The sequence below is a fragment of the Aegilops tauschii genome, chromosome 4 (assembly GCF_002575655.3).
Source record: "Aegilops tauschii subsp. strangulata cultivar AL8/78 chromosome 4, Aet v6.0, whole genome shotgun sequence".
Lineage (NCBI taxonomy): Eukaryota > Viridiplantae > Streptophyta > Magnoliopsida > Poales > Poaceae > Aegilops > Aegilops tauschii.
The window spans coordinates 6,618,355-6,638,700 of NC_053038.3; the positions used below are offsets into that span (position 1 = coordinate 6,618,355).

Consider the following 20,346-nt stretch of genomic DNA (forward strand, 5'->3'; position numbering starts at 1 on the left):
CTGGGTTCCTAGTCGTATGCAGGCCGGGGTGTATGAATTCCCCTGCTCTGGTAGGTGGGCACATTTTTTTGGCATTTTGCCATGTGTTTTGATTTTCAAATCACACAATAAATTATACACATGCTCACTTGCATTCAATACACATTTTTTTTGCATATATGACAAGTTAATGTTTTCACCTTCAAATCATCTAATAAATTTTACACATGCTCACTTACATGTAATACACATGGATATTAATAGGATTTCAAAAAAATGAGGCCGTGGTGTATGAATTCTCCTCCCACATGCATGCCATGGTCATGGTAGGGTGTGCAAAAAGTTTGGGATCATTTGGTGGGACCGGCAAGGAAAACCACTTTCAAACTTGCCCTCCGGCAGACCCGAATGGTCCGGCTTGTACATGGTTCATGTGGAGGCATGCATGAGAAGACCCCAACTTTTTGGGAGCACGTGGGCATGGCCAATGTGACCCCCAGGCAAGGTGTGCATGAATTCGGACACAATACGCACGTTGCGTCACGTCGGGGCACTGTTCTAGGGTTTTATCACCGCAAAACGCCTACAAAATGCATAGAGTGTCGGAAATGAACGGTAGTTGCCAGGCATGCTTGCTATGCTCATCGTAGGGTGTGCATAAAAGTTTGGTATCAGTTGGTGAGACCGAGAAGAAAAACCTGCCGGTAGTGCATGGTGCAAGTGGAGGCATACATGCGATTGTCCCAACTATATTTGATTTAATAATATTTCAAGTATGAAACAGAAAAGAAAATTTATAATTAGGAAAGACAACCATGAAAAGTGAAATAAAAGACAACATTATATCATACATTATTTAAATTTATAACTGTCAGAACAAAGAAAAGAGGAGAATATAGAAAACAGAAGAAAAATTTGAATGAATAAGTGCAATAAAAGACAACATATTATCTTACATTTAAAAAATAATTCAAATATAAAAAAGATAAGATCTATTAGAATGAAGAAGTGAAATAAAAGATAACATATTATCTTACATTTTCAAAATATTTCAAATATAAAGAAGAGAACAAATATTAGAATGAAGAAGTGAAATAAAACAGAACATTTTATCTTACAAACTAAGAATATTTCAGAAATAATAAAGATAAGAAATATTAGAATGAAGAATTGAAATAAAACACACCATTTTAGTTTATATTTTGTAAATATTATCAATATACAAAAGAGAACGAACAAATGAAATAAAACACAACGGAATTTGGCATAATTTTTTAATTTTGGTAAACACTATTAGAAATAATATAGGAAAAAAGAGATTTGATTTTAAATATTAGAAATATAAACAAGAAAAGAAATTTTGGAGTTAAGAAGTGAAAAACAAAGAGAATATCAAACAGATCAGGGCGCGGGTAAGGCTGCCCTGGGCCAGCCCGCCCGAATTGGGCCCAAGGCGGAGCCGCGCAGGGCACATCACAGCGCACAACCGTTGGGTGGTGGGAGTTTAGTCCCACCTCGCCAAGCGAGAGAGCGCCGCACCGGTTTATATACCCGGCTGCGACTCCCCTCCGAAGCTCCTATCAATTGCAGGCAGTACATTGCCTAACTCTCGTCCCCTCTGCCCCGTGGGGCCTACTAGCAGCAGAGATATTCTGCACCACGGGCCTGCATCCTGGCCCATGCACGGCAGGGTTCCTAGTCGTATGCAGGCTGTGGAGTATGAATTCTCCAGCTCTGGTAGGTGGGCACTTTTTTTTGGCATATTGCCATGTGTATTGATCTTCAAAACACACACTAAATTATACACATGCTCACTTGCATTCAATACACATTTTTTTGCATATATGACAAGTTAATGTTTTGACCTTCAAGTCATCTAATAAATTTTACACATGCTCACTTACATGTAATACACATGGATATTAATGTGATTTCAACAAAAATGTGGCCGTGGTGTATGAATTCTCCTCTCACATGCATGCCATGGTCATGGTAGGGTGTGCAAAAAGTTTGGGATCATTTGATGGGTCCGGCAAGCAAAACCTCTTTCAAACTTGCCCTCCGGCAGACCCGAATGGTCCGGCTTGTACATGGTGCATGTGGGGGCATGCATGAGATGACCCCAACTTTTGGGAGCATGTGAGCATGGCCAATGTGGCCCCCCAGGCAAGGTGTGCACGAATGTGTAGGCATGGTTGGCACATGTGGGTCACCATGTTCAAGAAAGTTTGGGTGATTCGGAGGTGGTGGGAAAAATCACATTTGTTCAAAAACTGGCTTAAGTTAGACCAAATGGCCCCTCCGGAATGCGGTCATTTTTTCGACCACCTCCAAATCACCTCAACTTTGGAACACATGATCTCTTGCACAAACAAAGGTGGGTTTCCAAGGTTTTATTTTTTTTTATTTTTTATTAATTTATAATGCCCTCTAGACTGACTGGTCAAAACATCGGTCTATACCTAGGGGGGCATTGTAAAATATTCTTTTTCCAAATTTTGTTTCATAGGCATGTTTGGCACATGTGGGTCACCATGTGCAAGAAAATTTGGGCGATTTTGTGGTGGTGGGAAGAATCACATTTGTTCAAAAACTGGCTTAAGTTAGACCAAATGGCCCCTCCGGAATGCGGTCATTTTCTCGACCACCTCCAAATCACCTCAATTTTGGAACACATGATATCTTGCACAAACAAAGCTAGGTTTCCAAGGTTTTATATTTTTTTGAATTTTTTATTAATTTATAATGCCCTCTAGACTGGCTAGTCAAAACATCGGTCTATACCTCAGGGGGGCATTGTAAAATATTTTTTTTCCAAAATTTCTTTGAAATTTCTAATGCCCTCTTATATTTGTTTATAATGCCCTCTTATATTTTCTTTGAAATTTATAATGCCCTCTTATATTTTCTTTCTATTTTTTGATATTTTTTTTTAATTTGTAATGCCATCCTATATTTGTTTATTTTTTAATGCCCTCTTATATTTGTTTATTTTTTTAATGCCCTCTTATTTTTTTGAATTTTATTTATTTATAAAGTTAGGTTTCCAAGATGGCTAGGCTGGCCCATGCTTTTCCTTTTGTTTATTTTTTCCCTTTTCCTTCAGTTTACATAAAAATTACCTGAGCACTCAAAAAATAACATCAAAATTACATGACCCCTCAAATAATAACATACCAAAAATTCAAAAGGTATTTTTATCAAACGCATCTTTTTGAATATTTATATTTTTCTTTTCTTATAAATAAGTGACATTTTCAAAATTCTAATAAGTAGGGTAATATAACTTTATTAAAAAATAAAGTAGATCTTATTTCAAATTCCTTTTTTTGCACACATTATTTTTACCTAGTATTACATTACTCTTCTAAATTTACATTTAATTCCTTCACACTTTGATGATGGAATATTTGCTCTGTTGTTGCAACATTGGTTCAAATGATGGAACATTTGATCTTTTTGCTTATTCAAATTATCCATTGATGGAATGTGTGAGGATGAACAATTATCAGTAACTTTACGAAACCCCATGTACTATAATTCATGACAGCCAATTTGGAACATTGCCAGATTCAATATTTGGTATAATTGGCACATGCGCACAGCATGTTGCACTTGCCCACAACGTAGACAAGTGTTGCAGCATGTCTGAAGCAACACTGAAGCGCCATTTGTGATCATTGCACCATCAAAACAACAAGTAAACATGAAGGAAGCATTCACCACCAATAAAGTTAAGGTCACACATATATAGATAGCATTCTAGGTTACCACCACAGGTGCCAGGCAGTTCACAACAGATCCAGTTCAGACACACAATACATTACATTACATTACATTAATAGAGGTAGTTTCCGACCAGTTCAGACCCAGATGCAGCTTTCCAAAAGTAAAACATCATCAAATATACTGATGATGAGTACGGCTTCCAGCTTCTGATGATCAGCATGATGTAGGACTAGAGGTTAGGGTTTCTCAGGACCTTCAGGAGGGCAGAATGCTCAGCCCTGATCTTGTACTCATCACTGGAGATCGATGTAGCCCGGCAATGTTCCATCAGATGCTCCAATAACCCAGACCTGGGCTTGGGCTTGCTGCAGAAGGGGCAGCGGTACTTTTCCGTCCTCCAGTTGTGGTACATACCAGGTCCTTGGGCCCTGATCTTCAACACCACCTTCTCTTCAAACGACTCGACGTTCCCCTCGACCACATCATCTCCAGATTCATATTGCACACATTAATGACTGACATTAATACATTATGCATTCAAATACTATAAACACGTAATACTAACTCAACGCACAAATAACATTTCAACTAGGCCTTACCTCATACGACTCATCTTCATCAGAGTCATATGGGTAGAACCCAGTCTTGTCCCACTTCCTCTTGTTGCCCACAAGATCCTCCTCCTCCTGTTATATTGTCAAACAAGCACATCAATTACAATGAATTGAATTGCAGTTTAAAGAATGTCATTACAGAAAAAATTGTGAATGTGAACCACATTGGTATGTTGCAAGTGACCAAATGCTTTCCTTATAAATACAGAATCTAAGCAATCAATCAACAGACAAATGATTTCCTTCATAAATGCCAATGAAAATCCAAGCTGGATTCTTGACATTCCCTGGATTAACCCAACACTTTTCTTTTGAGGGAATCCCCCCCCCCCCCCACACACACACACTACTTAATGGAAACATATAGTATATTTTGTTGCTAGGATCCTGCGTTGGAATGTTTACTTCATAGTTATACAATGGTGACATCCTAGCTGCATATTTTTGTAATTCATCATAAGTATTTGTACAAGAGGAAAATCTCTGCCAGGTTAATTTTATGAGGCTGGACAATAGGCCTGCCTACAACATTTGGTTTATAAAATTTTGGGCAAGGACAATATTTCAAGGCCATGTTACTGTTTTTGAGGCCACCCTTCTGCAACTGTAAAGTGAGTTATCTCTTAGCCCCCTAAATATAAAATTACATCCATTGCTACTAATTACAGAAGCCAACTACAAATTTTAATATGCACAAATTACTGTTTTGGGGATAATACAGCAAAGCTCCTACATATATTAACATAATGCAGTAGTTAATTAGGTACAACTTCAACTATAAATGCATACATCTCCAACAAACATCTAAAATTTCATTACTTACCTAAACAACAACAAATTATACTATAGATGAATCTTGTATCATCTAAATCAATTCATTGGCACATCAAAATTAATGCATTCCAAATCAAATATGTTTCCATCCAGTATCATTGAACCACAGATCAAATCAAATAATCATATATGTCTGCAGCATTGAACTACAGATCTAATAATCATATGACGTCTATCTGACCTTAAATTCCCTCTTAAATAAGGTATTCAACCTCATACTAATTAAAATCTAACAAGCAAAAATTCCACTACTAACCACTGAAAAAACCCCAAGGTGCTTTTATCTCTGAAGCAACGACATTGGAGAGGATGTTCAATGCTGTAAATATCTCTGAAGCAACGGCAAAATTCCACTACTAACCCAAACTAAATAAGCATAGACTGCCCCTTCCCATCCCCTTCAGAAGCCCCAATCCAACACAAATAAATCTAGCCCTTGAGAAGCTCTTTTTGATTAACATGACAACACCCATTACATGAGCACATCCTTCACTATATTTACAACCAAACTAATGCACCATCTAATCACGTCAGGTAGACATTTTCCAAAAACACAAGGACATGCACAACCCATCTCATAGCCTCTGCCTGACAGGCATCAATCAAGCATCAAAGAACTGCAACTATGACAACATGCATCAATCAAGCATCTAAGAATTGCAACTATGACAGGCATAATCCCTAGAACTAAGCATCCATTTAATTAATCATCAAGCCAAAGAACTAAAGCAGGCACCAACCCAAACCAATAGAGAAGTATATATTTGACTAATCCATCGTCTAATCCTCAAGCCAAACACCTAAAGAATTGCAAAAATTCCACTACTAATCTAATAAGCATCTGAAAAAACCCCATCCCTCAATCCGGCTACTTCTAACCTAATCTAATAATCATATGAGGTCCACCACTTGCACGAATCAAATACACAAAAACCATAATGCAGAGAAAACCCTACATCCAACAAATCTAACCAAAAAACCTTCTGGCCACAAACCCTACAATCTAAAAACTACCACATTAAAGTGATAAGCAGATACCTTCTGCTCCGCCTGCTCCTCGCCAGAGCCGGCCTCCACCTTCTCCACCTCGTGCGCCTCGCCAGAGCCCGCCTCCACCTTCTGCGCCTCGCCGGAGATCGCCAGAGCGGGCGCATCTGGCTGGACTGCGCCGCTGCAGCCCGCCCCCGCCTTCTCCAGATCTGCAGCGGGGGGAGCACCGCGCTGGACGCCGGCACGTCCCCTCACAAAGGTGCCCGCAGCGACCTGCCGCGCCTGCTCCACCAGATCTGCGCCCCAATCGGGGCGCTCGCCTCCTGCGTCCGCCATGGCGATGGAGAGGATGCGGCGAGGGCGACGAGGAGGTTGGAGAGGAGAGGGAGTGGGGAGTGGGGAGTGGGGAGAGGGAGACGATGCGGCGGGGGGAAATGGTGGGCGATGCGGCCGGAGATGGTTGCCGCTCACATTTATATGATGGGACGGTTTTGGAATCTACCCGTGACACGTGCTGCCCCACGCGCGGGCGGCTCCACGCGTGCATGAAATGCCGCCATATATAAATACGTATACAGCCGGGCATACGATCTAACCGGACCCGTACGGGCCTCCCAGGGCTTCTTGACGGCTATACGCGGGGCAACAAAGACGATCGTGCCCCTCGTTATGAACCGTTTTTGGTTCATCCTGGTCGTCGATGTGTTTTTCCACCTCACGTTCAGCCCAGGGGTGGAGCACCGGAGCAGAAACGGCTCTGGACAGGCCCTGTGATCTGGCCGGCCGGCCGTAGGTTTGTATTGTATAGTACGTAACGACGCAACCCTAAGGACCCGTGATCACACGCGTTTCACGGAGTCTAGTGGCCGATCAGCCCGCTGTTTTGCCACTCTGTGGTATCGGTCCCGGTCGGGGATATCTTTTGCTTGGCACGGAACCTGGACATCCGACGAGCCGCTGCAAACATGCTGGTCATCCGTGTCACAGCCTCATGTCGTCGTTGATATTCGTTACACTGTCATCTTTGCAAACACTAGCGATTAAACTAACGTGCAAAACGCCTCATCAGTACCGGCGCATCTCGTCTAATACTATTCCCTAACACGTACTGCACGGTCCCTCTCGCCTGGCCGGCCGGCCGGTCAAACCAAGACGCACGGGCGGCACGGCACGCCGCGAACCGCCGTACGTGCGGCCGTCCTCCTCGCGCACCGCGCCCGCCCGCCCACCCGTCGTCGTTCGTCGTCGCCGTCGCCGTCGGGGCTCTAGAATATGCATGCACGCGGACAGTTCGGCGCACGGCGACCCGTCACAATTTTGTAGAGCGCACGAACGAACGGATGAATGATCGGCTCTTTCTCGAGAGTTGCATTACATTGCATGGGGGCGCAAAGCAAGAGCATGATCAGGAATTCAGGATGAGCTAGTACTGAACAAGCTAGGTGCTAAAGCACGGCTCAACCCCCAAACCAGGGGACCAAAGGGACCCCATATATACACATATTGTAACAACACATTGCGTAATGGAGGATTGACAGATGGGTCGAGCTGGGGCTACAACAAAATCGCAACAGAAGATGCATTGTTCTAGTGAAGCTTCCACTCACCCCAAGAGGAGGGCCCTGTGGTGTACCCAGATGGGGGTGCCTTTTGTGCATGAGTGTGCACTTAGGAACACCTTGGACCATGCACACGTAGTACACCCCCATTGGAGATGTCTGCACGTTCGCGAGTGCGCCCGCGCGCCTCTGATTTGGTCCTTTCGTGCATGCATCAACCGGATCGGCTTTGGTTGCACGAGGTCCACCGGGTGACCGCCCGAGGGTCGTGGAACATACTGTTGTGACGGTATTTTTGTGTGACATATATGTCACATATGCACTACCCATGCACACTCACTACTCAGTAGTAGGAAAAAGGGAATTCACTCGAGTGGATGGAGCATCACTGGTTCAGGTCTGGTCAAATTCTAGGTTTCTTTTTTTTCGAAAGGGGGACTCCCCGGCCTCTGCATCAGAATGATGCATACGGCCACATTTATAAATAAAATAAAGAAGTTCAACAAGGTCTTAAAGTCTGAAAACAAAATAACGGCAAGCTCACAAAGAGCCACAACGCCAAGAAACAAAAGGCCCAAAAGCCATAACCGGCTGGCAAAACAAAGATAGGTAAACTAATTGTCTATCCTATTACATGACCGCCATCCAAACCGGTTGAAGATATCCGCGCTACCATCTCCCACCGGACAGATCCAGTAACCAAACGTTCCCTGAACTCCGTCGGAGTGAGTAACGACCACATACGGATCAGCACAGTAGCTCGGAATAAAACCTGCAAAAAATGAATATTTGTTGTTATGTTAAAAGCCAAATCATTTCTGCAATTCCAAATTGCCCACAACAACGCACATACTCCTACACGAATGTGTCTAGCTGTTTCGGACTCTATCCCAACAAGCCACGTTCCAAATAACATACTGATCGAATTCGGAGGAGTAATGTTATAGGCAATATGCACCGTGTGCCACAAAACTCTTGCCAACGGGCAGTCAAAAAAGAGGTGCTTGATAGTTTCGTCCCGATCACAAAAACTACACCTAGTAGATCATGTCCAGTTGCGCTTAACCAAATTATCCTTTGTTAAAATGACTTGTTTTGGTTACCACTTGCTTTCTGTTTCTGCTGCAGAGTAAGCATCAGCATTGCTCGTTCCTTTCTTAATATTTGTCTCTGTCATCATTGCTCGTCTCAGTCGTCTGATTAACAATTTATCGTGCACCATGGCCTGACTGGTCTTAATTGCTTGTTCCAGGAGAGCCATGCACAATAACAATAAGCTAGGGCTGAGTTCTCCTGGGCAATCTGCCCGACTCATCTACGCATGCATGGGCGTGCATGGGCATGCATGCATAGAGAATCTTGCCCAACACAAGGTTGAAAACAAGCATGACAAGTATGAGCAACTTGCTGTGCTGCGATGCACTACATGCAAACATGATTGATAGGTGTAGGCCCAGCAACTAAACGGAAGATCTGTTGTGCCACAAGCCCACTGGCATTATACGCATGATGACTGATTGTGAGGAGTGGAGGAGAGAGAGGTTCCTGATTTGAAGCCTCGAATGTTTGAGCAAGAAGAATTGTCCGCATCAGTGACGGAACCGAAATGCAAGCTTTGTTTCCGTTCTACAATTTTGTTTCCCTAGGAAGCTTTTCCATTTTTATACGCATCAGTGATTTGAAGCCTGGTTCCTCTTGGCCATTCTCATGTTGTATCTTTTTTATAGCTTACCACATATGCCATGTGATTCTTATGTACTATTTCCTATAAACAGTTAGCTATTTGGCTTGCAAAAGGTGTCATGTACTCATGCTTGCTTGTGGGGTAAAGCAGTGGAAGCTGGGGGCAGAGCGGCGCAAATTGGTTGGTGCTTTGCATAAACTTCTCGTAATCTAATCATTAAAAGTGTAAAAGGCATCAGGTCCATATCCTATTAGTCGTAGCTGCCCAATTAGCTAGTAGTGTCGGTGGCCTTTTTAGGCTTTCACTCGTTACAAACCACTACTCCCTCCTTCCCATATTATTAGGCGCTTTAGATTTTAGCACGAAAATTAGCGCACATATATAGCTCGTTACTCGAGCTATCGTACAGGTACGAGAGACGGAGGCATGCACGACCTCAAAAAGAGGAAAGGGAGGCATGCACGATCTCTTTGATCACGTCTTTTAACCGCACGATCCCTTCGTTACCTACTGGTACTCCCAAATTTCCAGGAATTTAGCGATCGTCAGGATATTTTAACTGCTCGAGAGAGGGAGTTGTTTGCATGCGCCTTACATACTGGGATTGCATGCAGAAGGCAATACGCCTAACAATTTGGGAAAGAGGGAGTACTAGCTACTACAGTACTAATACTCACCGGTGAACTTGGCAAAGCGAAAACTTCGTCCAAAATTAAGAGCTCATAAGATATATTGTACGTATTACGTGGTTTGCATATTGATGATCTGGTAAGCATCACTACATACGTGCCCTTGGTTGGTGGTGACGCGGCCTAGCCGGTCTGGGTCTCGTCTCCTTGCCTTCCCTGGCTCGAGTTTAGGCTAGACGTCTGTGTGTTGTGTTGTATTCCTCGCCCTCCCCTCTCTGTAATTGTTATTATCTTGTACCTATAAATAAGATATGCAAACTCTGTATTCGCCATAAACATTAATCGTCTTGTATGGCCTAATTAATTAAGGTTGTGAGACCATCACGAAACGGCGAGCAATCTTAACCGCGGAACGATCGCAGGGGGCCACGCTTCGATCTGAAATGAGCAAATACACGTACCCTAATTTAACCAGTCACGTTGCATTCCATTTCCATCGCTTGATGGAAGTGACTGAGCAGCACACTGCTTAATTAGCTAGCTGGCTCCTCGCATCAGCTCCAGAACGCACGTCAACTCAAGCGCAATGCATGCATGTTCTTCCATGTCGAGACCATCATCACCCGCACGCTCCCCGTGGAGTTCGCCGTGTCGAGGGACAAGCGCTCCTGCACCACCACTACCACAATCACATCCCACACTGTTTGATCGACGGGAAACCGATTGGCCACATCGTCCTGCCTGCGGACAAACGTTGCATTCCATCTCGTGTACATGTCCACGTGGTCTCGTTGTTGATAATTGATATGCCCCCACGTGGTCGCGTACTATATTGTCTACCATTGTCTGCGTTGTGACTCGTGGTAAAGGTATGCGTGTACGGGGTGTTGGAAAATATCAGTGTTGCTGTCACGTATGGAAAATATCCATGCACGTTTCACCTTTGCAAAGGTGGCATGAATGATACCGTTGTCACTGTCGCCGTAGGGTGCATGCATAGGCATCTCCAACATGTTGGTGCACGGCGAATAGATCGCTCCGAATCTCAACTTATGCCTAACCTATCTATCTAGCCGAAAACAATGTAAGTGTTAACCACGACCGTTTGTGTCAGTTTGCATGCAGAAGGTGAAGCTATCGTTCAAAATGTGCAGAGCAGAGTCAGCCCGGCGCTACCGTCGTCCTCTGCCATCGTCGATCGATAAGTCACTGACAGAGCATAGCTGTTTTTTACAGTACTAGTATATGCCAGTAAACAGAGGAAACCAAGTGGGTTACTCGCTGATCCTGCTACGCTTTGACAGGCCAAACACATGCTACTCTACTGTGTGCCAGCCTGAGCATACGTAAAGCAGCAGCAGTGAAGCGAAGGTATTGTTGTTTGCTCCTTTGTCCAAGGTCAAACCACGCGCGCATGTCACTACTTCTCTCAAGTCGTTTTCTACTATCAGTAGCAGTTTTATTAGTTTCTCCGTACAACTGCGTCGGTGGTACCGACAGTCCGACACTGATCGCCGGGCCCGGCCGGGGTCAGAGAGAATTAAGCTGTTGTGTAGTGTAGGCAGGGCGCTCGGGGTCGGGGGTGACCGCGCACGGCAGTCCGCAGTGGCACGGCTCGTGATGACGACGGGAGAGGAGCGCGCAAAGCCCAAAAGCTACCGCGTCTTTTCTCCCTTCTCGGGGCGGTGGCCGAGGCCGGAGCGACATGATTGACGAGCCTCGCAGCGGCGCACTGATGATGGCGATCTCGCCGGCCGGTTTTGGTCAGCTCGTCTCCGCTGCGTGCGCGTGCAGCGCCGCGGCATCTGCATGCCCCGGTCGAAATGGTCATGATGGGCAGTGTGATGAGTGGTGTACTCTGTACTGGTGTGTGTGTGTGTGCGCGCGCGCGCGTGTGTTCTACCCGGCTTCTTGAGATACGTTGAATCCAAGTACGTATGTTGGTGCCATGCCAACATCAACATGGGCTCGCTCAGGGAAATGCACCCATGTCTGTCGATCTGCTGGCCTGGCATGCTAGCTCGCTTCTGGTTTGGGTGTTTGCAATCATGCCATGGTGCGTTCATGTGCTTTTTCCAGAGGTGCTTCTATGTGGTGTCGAGATCCTCTGCAGTACTGCACTCCGCTGTAGTGCAGATGACAAGTGGGGTCCTTTCATGTGCTGGTAATGGTTGAGATGTAGGCGTAGCAGAAGAATCTTCTTCGTTATATTTTCATTTTCTTCGATTTTCTTTGCTTTTCATATGTTCCTTTGTCATGGTTTATCCTTTTTTAGCAAATGTCTACTTCTTCTCACAATATTTTCATCGCACACGTCAATATTTTTTTTATGCACGTTGAACATTTTAAAAATGCATGATGTACATTTCTTTTGTAATACATATTTCGATCATTTTTTCTAATACACGGTAACATTTTTCAAATACGTTGCACATTTTTCAAAGACAATAAACATTTTTTCATCTACCAACCTTTCTTTTACATACTAGAAACATTTAAAAAAAATTATGGATGTTTATTGAAAACAAGTGAATACATTAAAAAAATATCACATACATTTTCTAAATAATATACATTTTTTATAAGCTATGCGAACTTTTTATTATTATTTAAACATTATTTTAGTTGTCACAGACATTTTTCAAATGCCGGAATATTTTATTTACAGTGTTACATACATTTTTTAAAGCTATGAAACACTTTTTTACCTTAGGCAAACTTTTCTTAAAATGTATACACATCTTGAAAAAATTGCATACATTTTTTTTTGAAACACCGGGCATTTTTTTATTATCACGAAAGTTTTTCTATCGTTACATACAATTTCGAAAATTGCGGTAACAATATTTTTTACAAATTTTAATATTTTCAAATTCACGATTTCGAATTTTTGAAGTAAATTTAAGTTTTTAATATATGTATTTGAGATTCCTTTTGAAAATACGGAAAATGATGAAATAATAGAGGAGAAAATACAAGAAGCCTGAGCAGGAATCTGGGCCAGCCCAACTGTCTCGCGCTTGAGGCGATGCTCTAGCTCGCTAAAAGCGAGAGATAGCTTCGCCCCGCGCACATATCGTGCCAGGGCTACTTCTCGCGCACTGTAAGACATAACTCGGTCTCGCTGGAGAGAGTCGGATGGGCCAGCCCAGTAGAAGTCATACAAGTCCTGGGTGAGCGGTTTTCACCGAAATCATTGATTAAGAAGTACTCATTTCAAAGATCACTCTCACCTTTCTAAGTTGTAACATGTGGCGTGTCGCAACCTGTAAGTTTTCCCTTTTTTCGTAAATTAATTTATTTAAAATGTTTTATCTCTTAAACCATGCGTCCAGATCTCAAACCATTCTCACCGTTGGATTCTTCGCATCGAGATCTTCAAAACTAGATCACATATTAATAGGTTTGGCAATCATGAAAAAACCAGACATAAAAATCGAACCGAGAGCACTTTTTTTCATCCCGGAAGCCGGTTCCGAGAGGCACGGCCGTGCCTCTCGCAGAAGCAAATTCGTGTCTCTCGCGAAAAAAGAAGAGAAAACGTTTTTTTTAGGAGGCACGACCGTGTCTTTCATGAAGCAAAACCGTGTTGTGATAATATCGTTCTCTTCTGCTCTGACTTCAGAAATATCATCTGTTCGGATCTCGTCATCAGATGCCCCAAACAGAGATTTATTGTATTTGGGGATATAACTTTTGAGTTATGCCTGACCTTTCAAACTGCCCCTCATTTTGTTGGAGACTAAACATACACTTTTTCCTATGTCGACTATTGGCGACAAGTTGGAAGTATCGTGTATTACTGTCGCCCTTTAAGATAAAGTCGGTTTTGAAACTCACATTCAAGAGACATAGAAGACTAAAGTTGAATTTTGTTAGCATCTAAAAATTTCCAAATCACCCTTATAAAAATCATCACACAAAGCTTTTAATTTGGATCGAATTTGATTAACCCTAGGAAGTGCTACTAAAATTCAGCATTAAAATCATCAAGGCCAGGAGATTATTATGAGCTTACTAAACATGGCTTACTAGATCTCTTCGCTAGAGAAGTACACAAGACAATTTGTGTGGAGCTTCTACATGGATAACATTGGGATTATCTATATCGAAGGATACAGTGCATATAGTAGACATCTTACGGCGTACAAACAAATTTATATAAAAGTTTGTAATGTAAGTAATTAATTAATTATTCCTTTCAATATGTTCCTCATCCCGATTGAGAGATGTAATCATATTCTTCATACGTCTTCCATTAGCCTTGGCGCCTTGGCATGAAAGTATCTCGCATTTCCATCCAAAATTTTTCTTAATTTTTGTTCTCGGTTTCTCCATTTCAATTCTTACTGGCTTGCTTCATGAGTTGATCTAGTTGAGCTCTTTTTCTTTTTTGTTCTTGCCCATATAGTAATTCACAAAACATATCAATGTTGTCTAACTTGGATAAGAAACTGCGGCCGGCCTCATCGACCGGTTCGATGGTGAGCGTGTTGCCCTGGTAAGTAGTGGAGGGGGCGACGACGATCAAGGTCTTCGCGAGCGTCGGCGGAGGCGAAGTTGATGCAGGCGACGCTCCTCCAAGAGCCATCAATGGCGAAGGCCGGGTTTGCCAATACCAAATGATGCCGTGCCAACCCAACGGTTCTCTCCTTTTCAGCACGAGGGTCGAAAATACTTGAAAAAGGCGCAACGCCCATGTCTTTATTTATGTTGGACATGCATGCCTTGGTAGAAGGTAGGTACGAAACTTACATCATCGATCGTACTGAGCCCGTGCCACTAACTTATTTATGCTACTCCCGCGTACTGACGAACTTACAAGACACACATACAAGTCCAGCTCTCAAACGGCACGGGCTCCAGCTCACGCACTCACTCAACAGTGGCCTTTCAGAGCGCGGCGGTCGCCATCCTCAGGAACGCCTCCACGGCTTCGTCGCCGCGCCCGCGGTCACCACGGCGGCGGTCCCCGCGCTCCTGCTCCTGCTGCTCGGGACCGGCGACGAAGCCCTCGTCCTGCTGATCCTTGGCGCGGAACACCTCCTGCACCTCCCTGGCGGGCCTGCCGAACGTGAGCTCCTGGGCGGGGTTGTCCAGCTTGCCGATCACGTTGTTCCTCCCGGCGAGCCACACCCTCTCGTTCCGCTCGGCGTTGATCTCGAAGCACACCACCTGGAGGTTGCTGCTGCCTTGGGACGAGGCGATCTCCACCACCGGGTGGCCGGGGGGCACCACGAACGCCGAGCCGCGTGACACCCTCGCGCGGATGGTCTGGTATCTCTGCTGATCCTGCTGCTCCTCCGACTCGGACTCGGACTCGGAGCCGGACCCGCGTCGGCGTTGCTGCCGCTGGTCGTCGTCCTCTTCCTCGCTCCACCTGCCCTTGCCTTGCTCGCGGCGCTCGCTGTCGCGGCCGAGGTGCGGGCACACGATCTGCACCTCGCCCTCGCCTTCCAGCACGACGGCGAGCTTGAACGACTGGGTGTTCAAGTACGGCGCGGTCATAGAACCCTGCCATTGACAGATGCATTCATGTAGACAACAGTCGAGTCACAAATCAAGATATCATTCGACGAGACGAGGAGCCTAAGTAATTAAGCGTGGTGACGCACCGGCGTGATGTTGGCCACGGCGACACGGACGTCGTGCTGGGCGAGGGCGTGGAAGCTGCGGGCGTCGGCCTCGTAGAGGCGGCCATGGCGGTTGGCGATCTTGGGGCGCTGCTCCAGGAGGTTGTAGGTGTCGCGCGAGTCGCCGCGGAACGGGGGGAGGGGCCAGTGATGGCCTTGGCTGCCCTCGGACGCCTGGCGACTCAGCTCGTGGAGCTGCTCCTCGGACGCGCGGACGATGGACATGGACCCCCCTGTCTTCTCCTGGCCTTGGCGCGGATCTAACAGCCTCTCCAGGCGCTCATCGGAGGTCTGCACGTTCACGTCCAATCCATGTATGTAATCAGACTTCATTTAGGTAAGGATGTGGCTAGGTCTCAGTCGTCGTCTGAGACCATTGAGATTTAAATTGAGATTTAACCAAGTAATTAGGTAAGTAAGATAACATGCGAGAGAGAAAAGAACGGTAAGTAAATTTTGCGTAATATTTCATGGATAAAGCATCGACTGAGGGTTGTTTGGGTAAAGAAAAAAGAGAAATTTATCGGTTAATTCGTGCATGCATGTAAGTAGGTACGTACCTTGAGAGCCGCTCTCAGCACGCGTTTGCTCAAACTCGCCAAGAGAGGCTTGGCCGAGAAATACTGCATGTATATCCACGTGTCAGTAAGTGCGTCGTTATCCATGCGAGAAAAGAAATTCGAGCAGCATCCTTCATTCAAAAAAATTAAATCGAGCAGCATCTACTAGTACTCTACGTTTTAATTATACCTGGAACATGCCGGGCACGGAGATGGTGTGGAGAATCTTGGCGATGATCAGCTTCCTCCGGCCGTCGGTGTTGGCCAGGTGCATGATAGACCCCGCCGGCGCCACGATGACATCGCCTTCCCTGACGGTGTAGGACCGCTTCTCGCCGTTCTCAATCACCGTCAGTACCCCCTCGCCTGCATGCATGCGCACGTTATCATCGATCGGCAGATGCATGAAGCATGCAGCAGTACGTGTACAAGATGGACGGTACCTTGAGCGACGTAGCCGACGCCGTCCGCGTCCGTGAGTCCCGGCACGACGAACGCGCGCGGGTTCACCTCCATGATGGCGACGCGGTAGTTCCTGATGCCCCGGAGGAGCCTGGACACTTCGTCGAACGGGCGAAGTGCCTTGACGAACCCGTGGTCGCTCCGGATGATGCTACGGAAGCTGCGCGGGCCGAACACGTACGGCCGGCGGCTATCCCCGTGCTCCTCATCACGCTCTCCCTCGCCGCGCCGGCCACGGCCTTGGCCCTGCTCCTCCTGCTCGCGCCTCCCGTGCTCCTCACGCTCTTCCTGGCCGTGCCGCCCACGGCCGCGGCCCTGCTCCTCCTCACGCTCTCCCTGGCCGTGCCGGCCATGGCCACGGCCCTGCTCCTCCTCACGCTCTCCCTGGCCGTGCCGGCCACGCCCACGGCCCTGCTCCTCCTCACGCCCCCCCTCGCCGTGCCGGCCATGGCCGCGGCCCTGCTCCTCCTGCTCGTGCCTTCCGTGCTGCTGCTGGTCGTCCCGGCACTCCTGCACGCACCGGGCATGCGAGTACCGCGGCCGGTCCTGCTGGCACCGCTGCACGCACTGCTGCAGCGAGTGCCCACCGCGCCTGTCGTCCTCCTCGTCATGGGAGGCCGAAACAGCCGCGGCGAAGAGAAGGCTGGTTCCCAGGAGGAAGAGGAGAGGGATGGTTACTCTGGCTCTGGTCGCCATTGTTGAACTAGCTAGCTCTGTGTGTGTGACTGCCGGGATGTGGAGATTGTGGCACCGTATTTGTAGCGCGCGCGCCGCTGTACGTGGCGCCGTGGGGCGGCTACGTGGAGGCGAGCTGCGTGCCAGCGGGGAGGCGGGTCGCCACGTCGCGCGGCCGTGCTTATCGGGCCATCGGCGAGGTGCGGGCCAGCTTGGGCGTCGCTTGTCGTGGCGTGCTCTTGCACGCGGCGGGCGGCGCCGAGCGACGGAGCTGCTTGAGTGCATTGCGGTGCTAGGTACAGAGCACCTTAGACGCTCGACGGACTGCATGCCCGAGTAGAGCACAACATCCCATGACTAGTACTGTACTTCCCAGGCCTCTGAATTAACCAGAGCATGGACCAGGCTGGCCTGGATCGGGCTTAGCTTTCGGGTAGATGTTCGTTTTGCAAGCGAGACATATGGCTGGTTCGTCGGGAGCGGCTAGTTAACGAGCGCTTCTTTGAAAGCCTCACAACGATCAGCGCCACTTGACGTGCTTTCAGCCGCCCGTCACGTGTCGTGCTCTGGGCGTTCATTTCGAATTTGCTTTTTTTTCGCACGCGTTTACTGCTTTTTAAACGGGGTTTTTGGGTTTTTTTTCCACCGGTGTTTCTTAACATTTGGACTAAATTTTTTCGACAAAAAATTTTTTTACGCGAAAAAACGTGTTTTTTTCCTTTTCGCGAGAGTCACGGTTTTGCTTCCGTGAGAGGCACGATTTTGCTTTCGCGGGAGTCATTGTCGTGCATCTCGGAAACGAAAAAGAAAACGCGTTTTCTGTTTTTTTCCTTCCGTGAGAGTCACGGTTTTGCTTCTGCGAGAGACACGGTTGTGCTTTCGCGAAAGTCACGGTCGTACCTCTCAGAAACGGAAAAAACGCATTTTCTGTTTTTTTCCTTCCGCGAGAGTCACGGTTGTGCTTTCGCGAGAGTCACGGCCGTGCCTCTCGGAAACGGAAAAAAACGCTTTTTCTGTTTTTTTCCTTCCGCGATAGTCATGGTTTTGCTTCCGTGAGAGGCACGGTTGTGCTTTCGCGAGAGTCACAGCTGTGCCTCTCGGAAACGAAAAAAAAACGCGTTTTCTCTTCATTTTTTTCCGCGAAAGGCACAATTTTGCTTCCATGAGAGCCACGGTTGTGATTTCGCGAGAGACATGGGAGTGCCTCTTTCGATAGGGAAAAACCCACGCTCCCGGTTCGGTTTTTTCGTCCGGTTTTATTCGTGAGAAAAAGTTCGTCAAAACATATCAACATATGATTTAATTTTGAAGATCTCAACGCGAAGAATACAACGGTGAAAACGGTTCGAGATTTGGACGCACGGTTTAAGAGATAAAATGTTTTGATTAAATGGATCTAGAAAAAAAAGAAAACTCTCAGGTTGCGACAAGTGCACCCATGAAGCGCGCCACTTGTCGCAACCTGAGAAGGTGTGATTGACATTTGCAATAAGTACTACTCAATTATTGATTTTGGGCTTGCCTGAATCTAGCGACAAACTCGGCCGGACCAGCGCGCAGGTGGCCACAGGCCTAAAAAATGCTCTTTGTTTCACTGTTTTTTCTTCACATTTTTTGATTTCGTTTTCGGCTTTCTTTTCTTTGTTGTTTGTACTTTTAAATAATATAAATATATACCCCCTCCATCCTAAAATAAGTGTCTTCGATTTAGTAAAACTTTAGTACAAAGTTGTATTCCTCCGTCTCATCGCAGAAATGGATGTATCTGGATATATTTTTAATTCTAGATACATTCATTTCTGCGACAAGTAATTCAGGATAGAGAGAGTACTAAATAAGTCTCTTTGATTTAGTAAAACTTTAGTATAAAGTTATACTAAATCAGACACATATTTTTGGACGGACGCAGTGTAATACAAAAAATACTTTACATTCTTTTCATAAAATATAAATCATGCATTTGAAAAATGTTAAATGTGTATAGGAAAATTGTGTTTGATGTATACTAAAAATGTTTAATAAATGCACAATGTTGTTAGAAAAACATTAACATATGAAAATATATGTTTAAAAAAAATGCTAATTATATATTTAGAAAATGTTAAAATATGTATATGAAAAATATGCTTGATGTATACAAAATGTCTTCGGTGTGCTTGGAAAAAGTATGTATTAAAATATGTTTAAAAAATGGTAATCATTTATTTAGAAAATATAAAAATATATGTACATAAAATGATCTTGATGTATACAAAAAACCTACATGTTTATAGACAAGAAGGGATAATATATATATATTAATATATATATATATATATATATATATATATATATATATATATATATATATATATATATAACTGTTAGTTATGCATTTAAAAAATGTTCAGCGTATATATAAAAAATATTCCTAATCTGTAAAAATGTACAATGTTTATGAAAAAATTGATATTGTATGTTCGAAAATGTTAAGCATGTATTTCCAAATTGTTAAATTTGTATATTAAAATGTTCCTGATGTGTACTTTTTTTTTACAACTTCTATGAAGACGTAAAAATAAGTTTCAAAAATAGGAGTCATATATTTGTAAAATATTAAATATATATACTAAAAATGTTCTTGATGAATATGAAAAATGTACGACCAGAAAAGAAGGAAACCATCAAAAACCAGAAAAGAAAAACAAAGAAAAGTGAAGAAAACACAAGAAAGAAAAGCAAAAGATGAGCGAAACACGAGAAAAAAATGAATAAAGAAAGAAAACAAAAAATACCTTGAAAGAAACAAAGAAAACCAGAAAAGAAATAAAAAACCCAAAGAAAAAGGAAAAGTAAAAGGAAAAATAGAAAAAGAAACAAATAAACGGGAGAAATTATAGAAAAAATAAAAACAGAGAAACCGGCGAAAGTGCAAAGAATACAAATGTAAAAGTGGAAGAACACGAAAAAACGAACTAACTGTAGCTACCCCCCCCCCCCCCCCCCCCCCAAGGACGAG

General features: G+C 44.8%; 1 protein-coding gene across 1 annotated transcript; it reads right to left on the reverse strand.

The window, feature by feature from the left end:
• Positions 1-14,693: 14,693 nt before the first annotated feature.
• Positions 14,694-17,406, reverse strand: LOC109749087 (63 kDa globulin-like protein). The gene is made up of 5 exons (XM_020308081.4): positions 16,655-17,406; positions 16,402-16,577; positions 16,212-16,274; positions 15,634-15,942; positions 14,694-15,532 (listed from the first exon to the last, which is right to left on the reverse strand). Exons 1-5 carry the CDS (start codon positions 17,367-17,369, stop codon positions 14,912-14,914), a joined length of 1,884 nt encoding a protein of 627 aa, XP_020163670.1. The 5' UTR covers positions 17,370-17,406; the 3' UTR covers positions 14,694-14,911.
• Between the last annotated feature and the right edge of the window lie 2,940 nt (positions 17,407-20,346).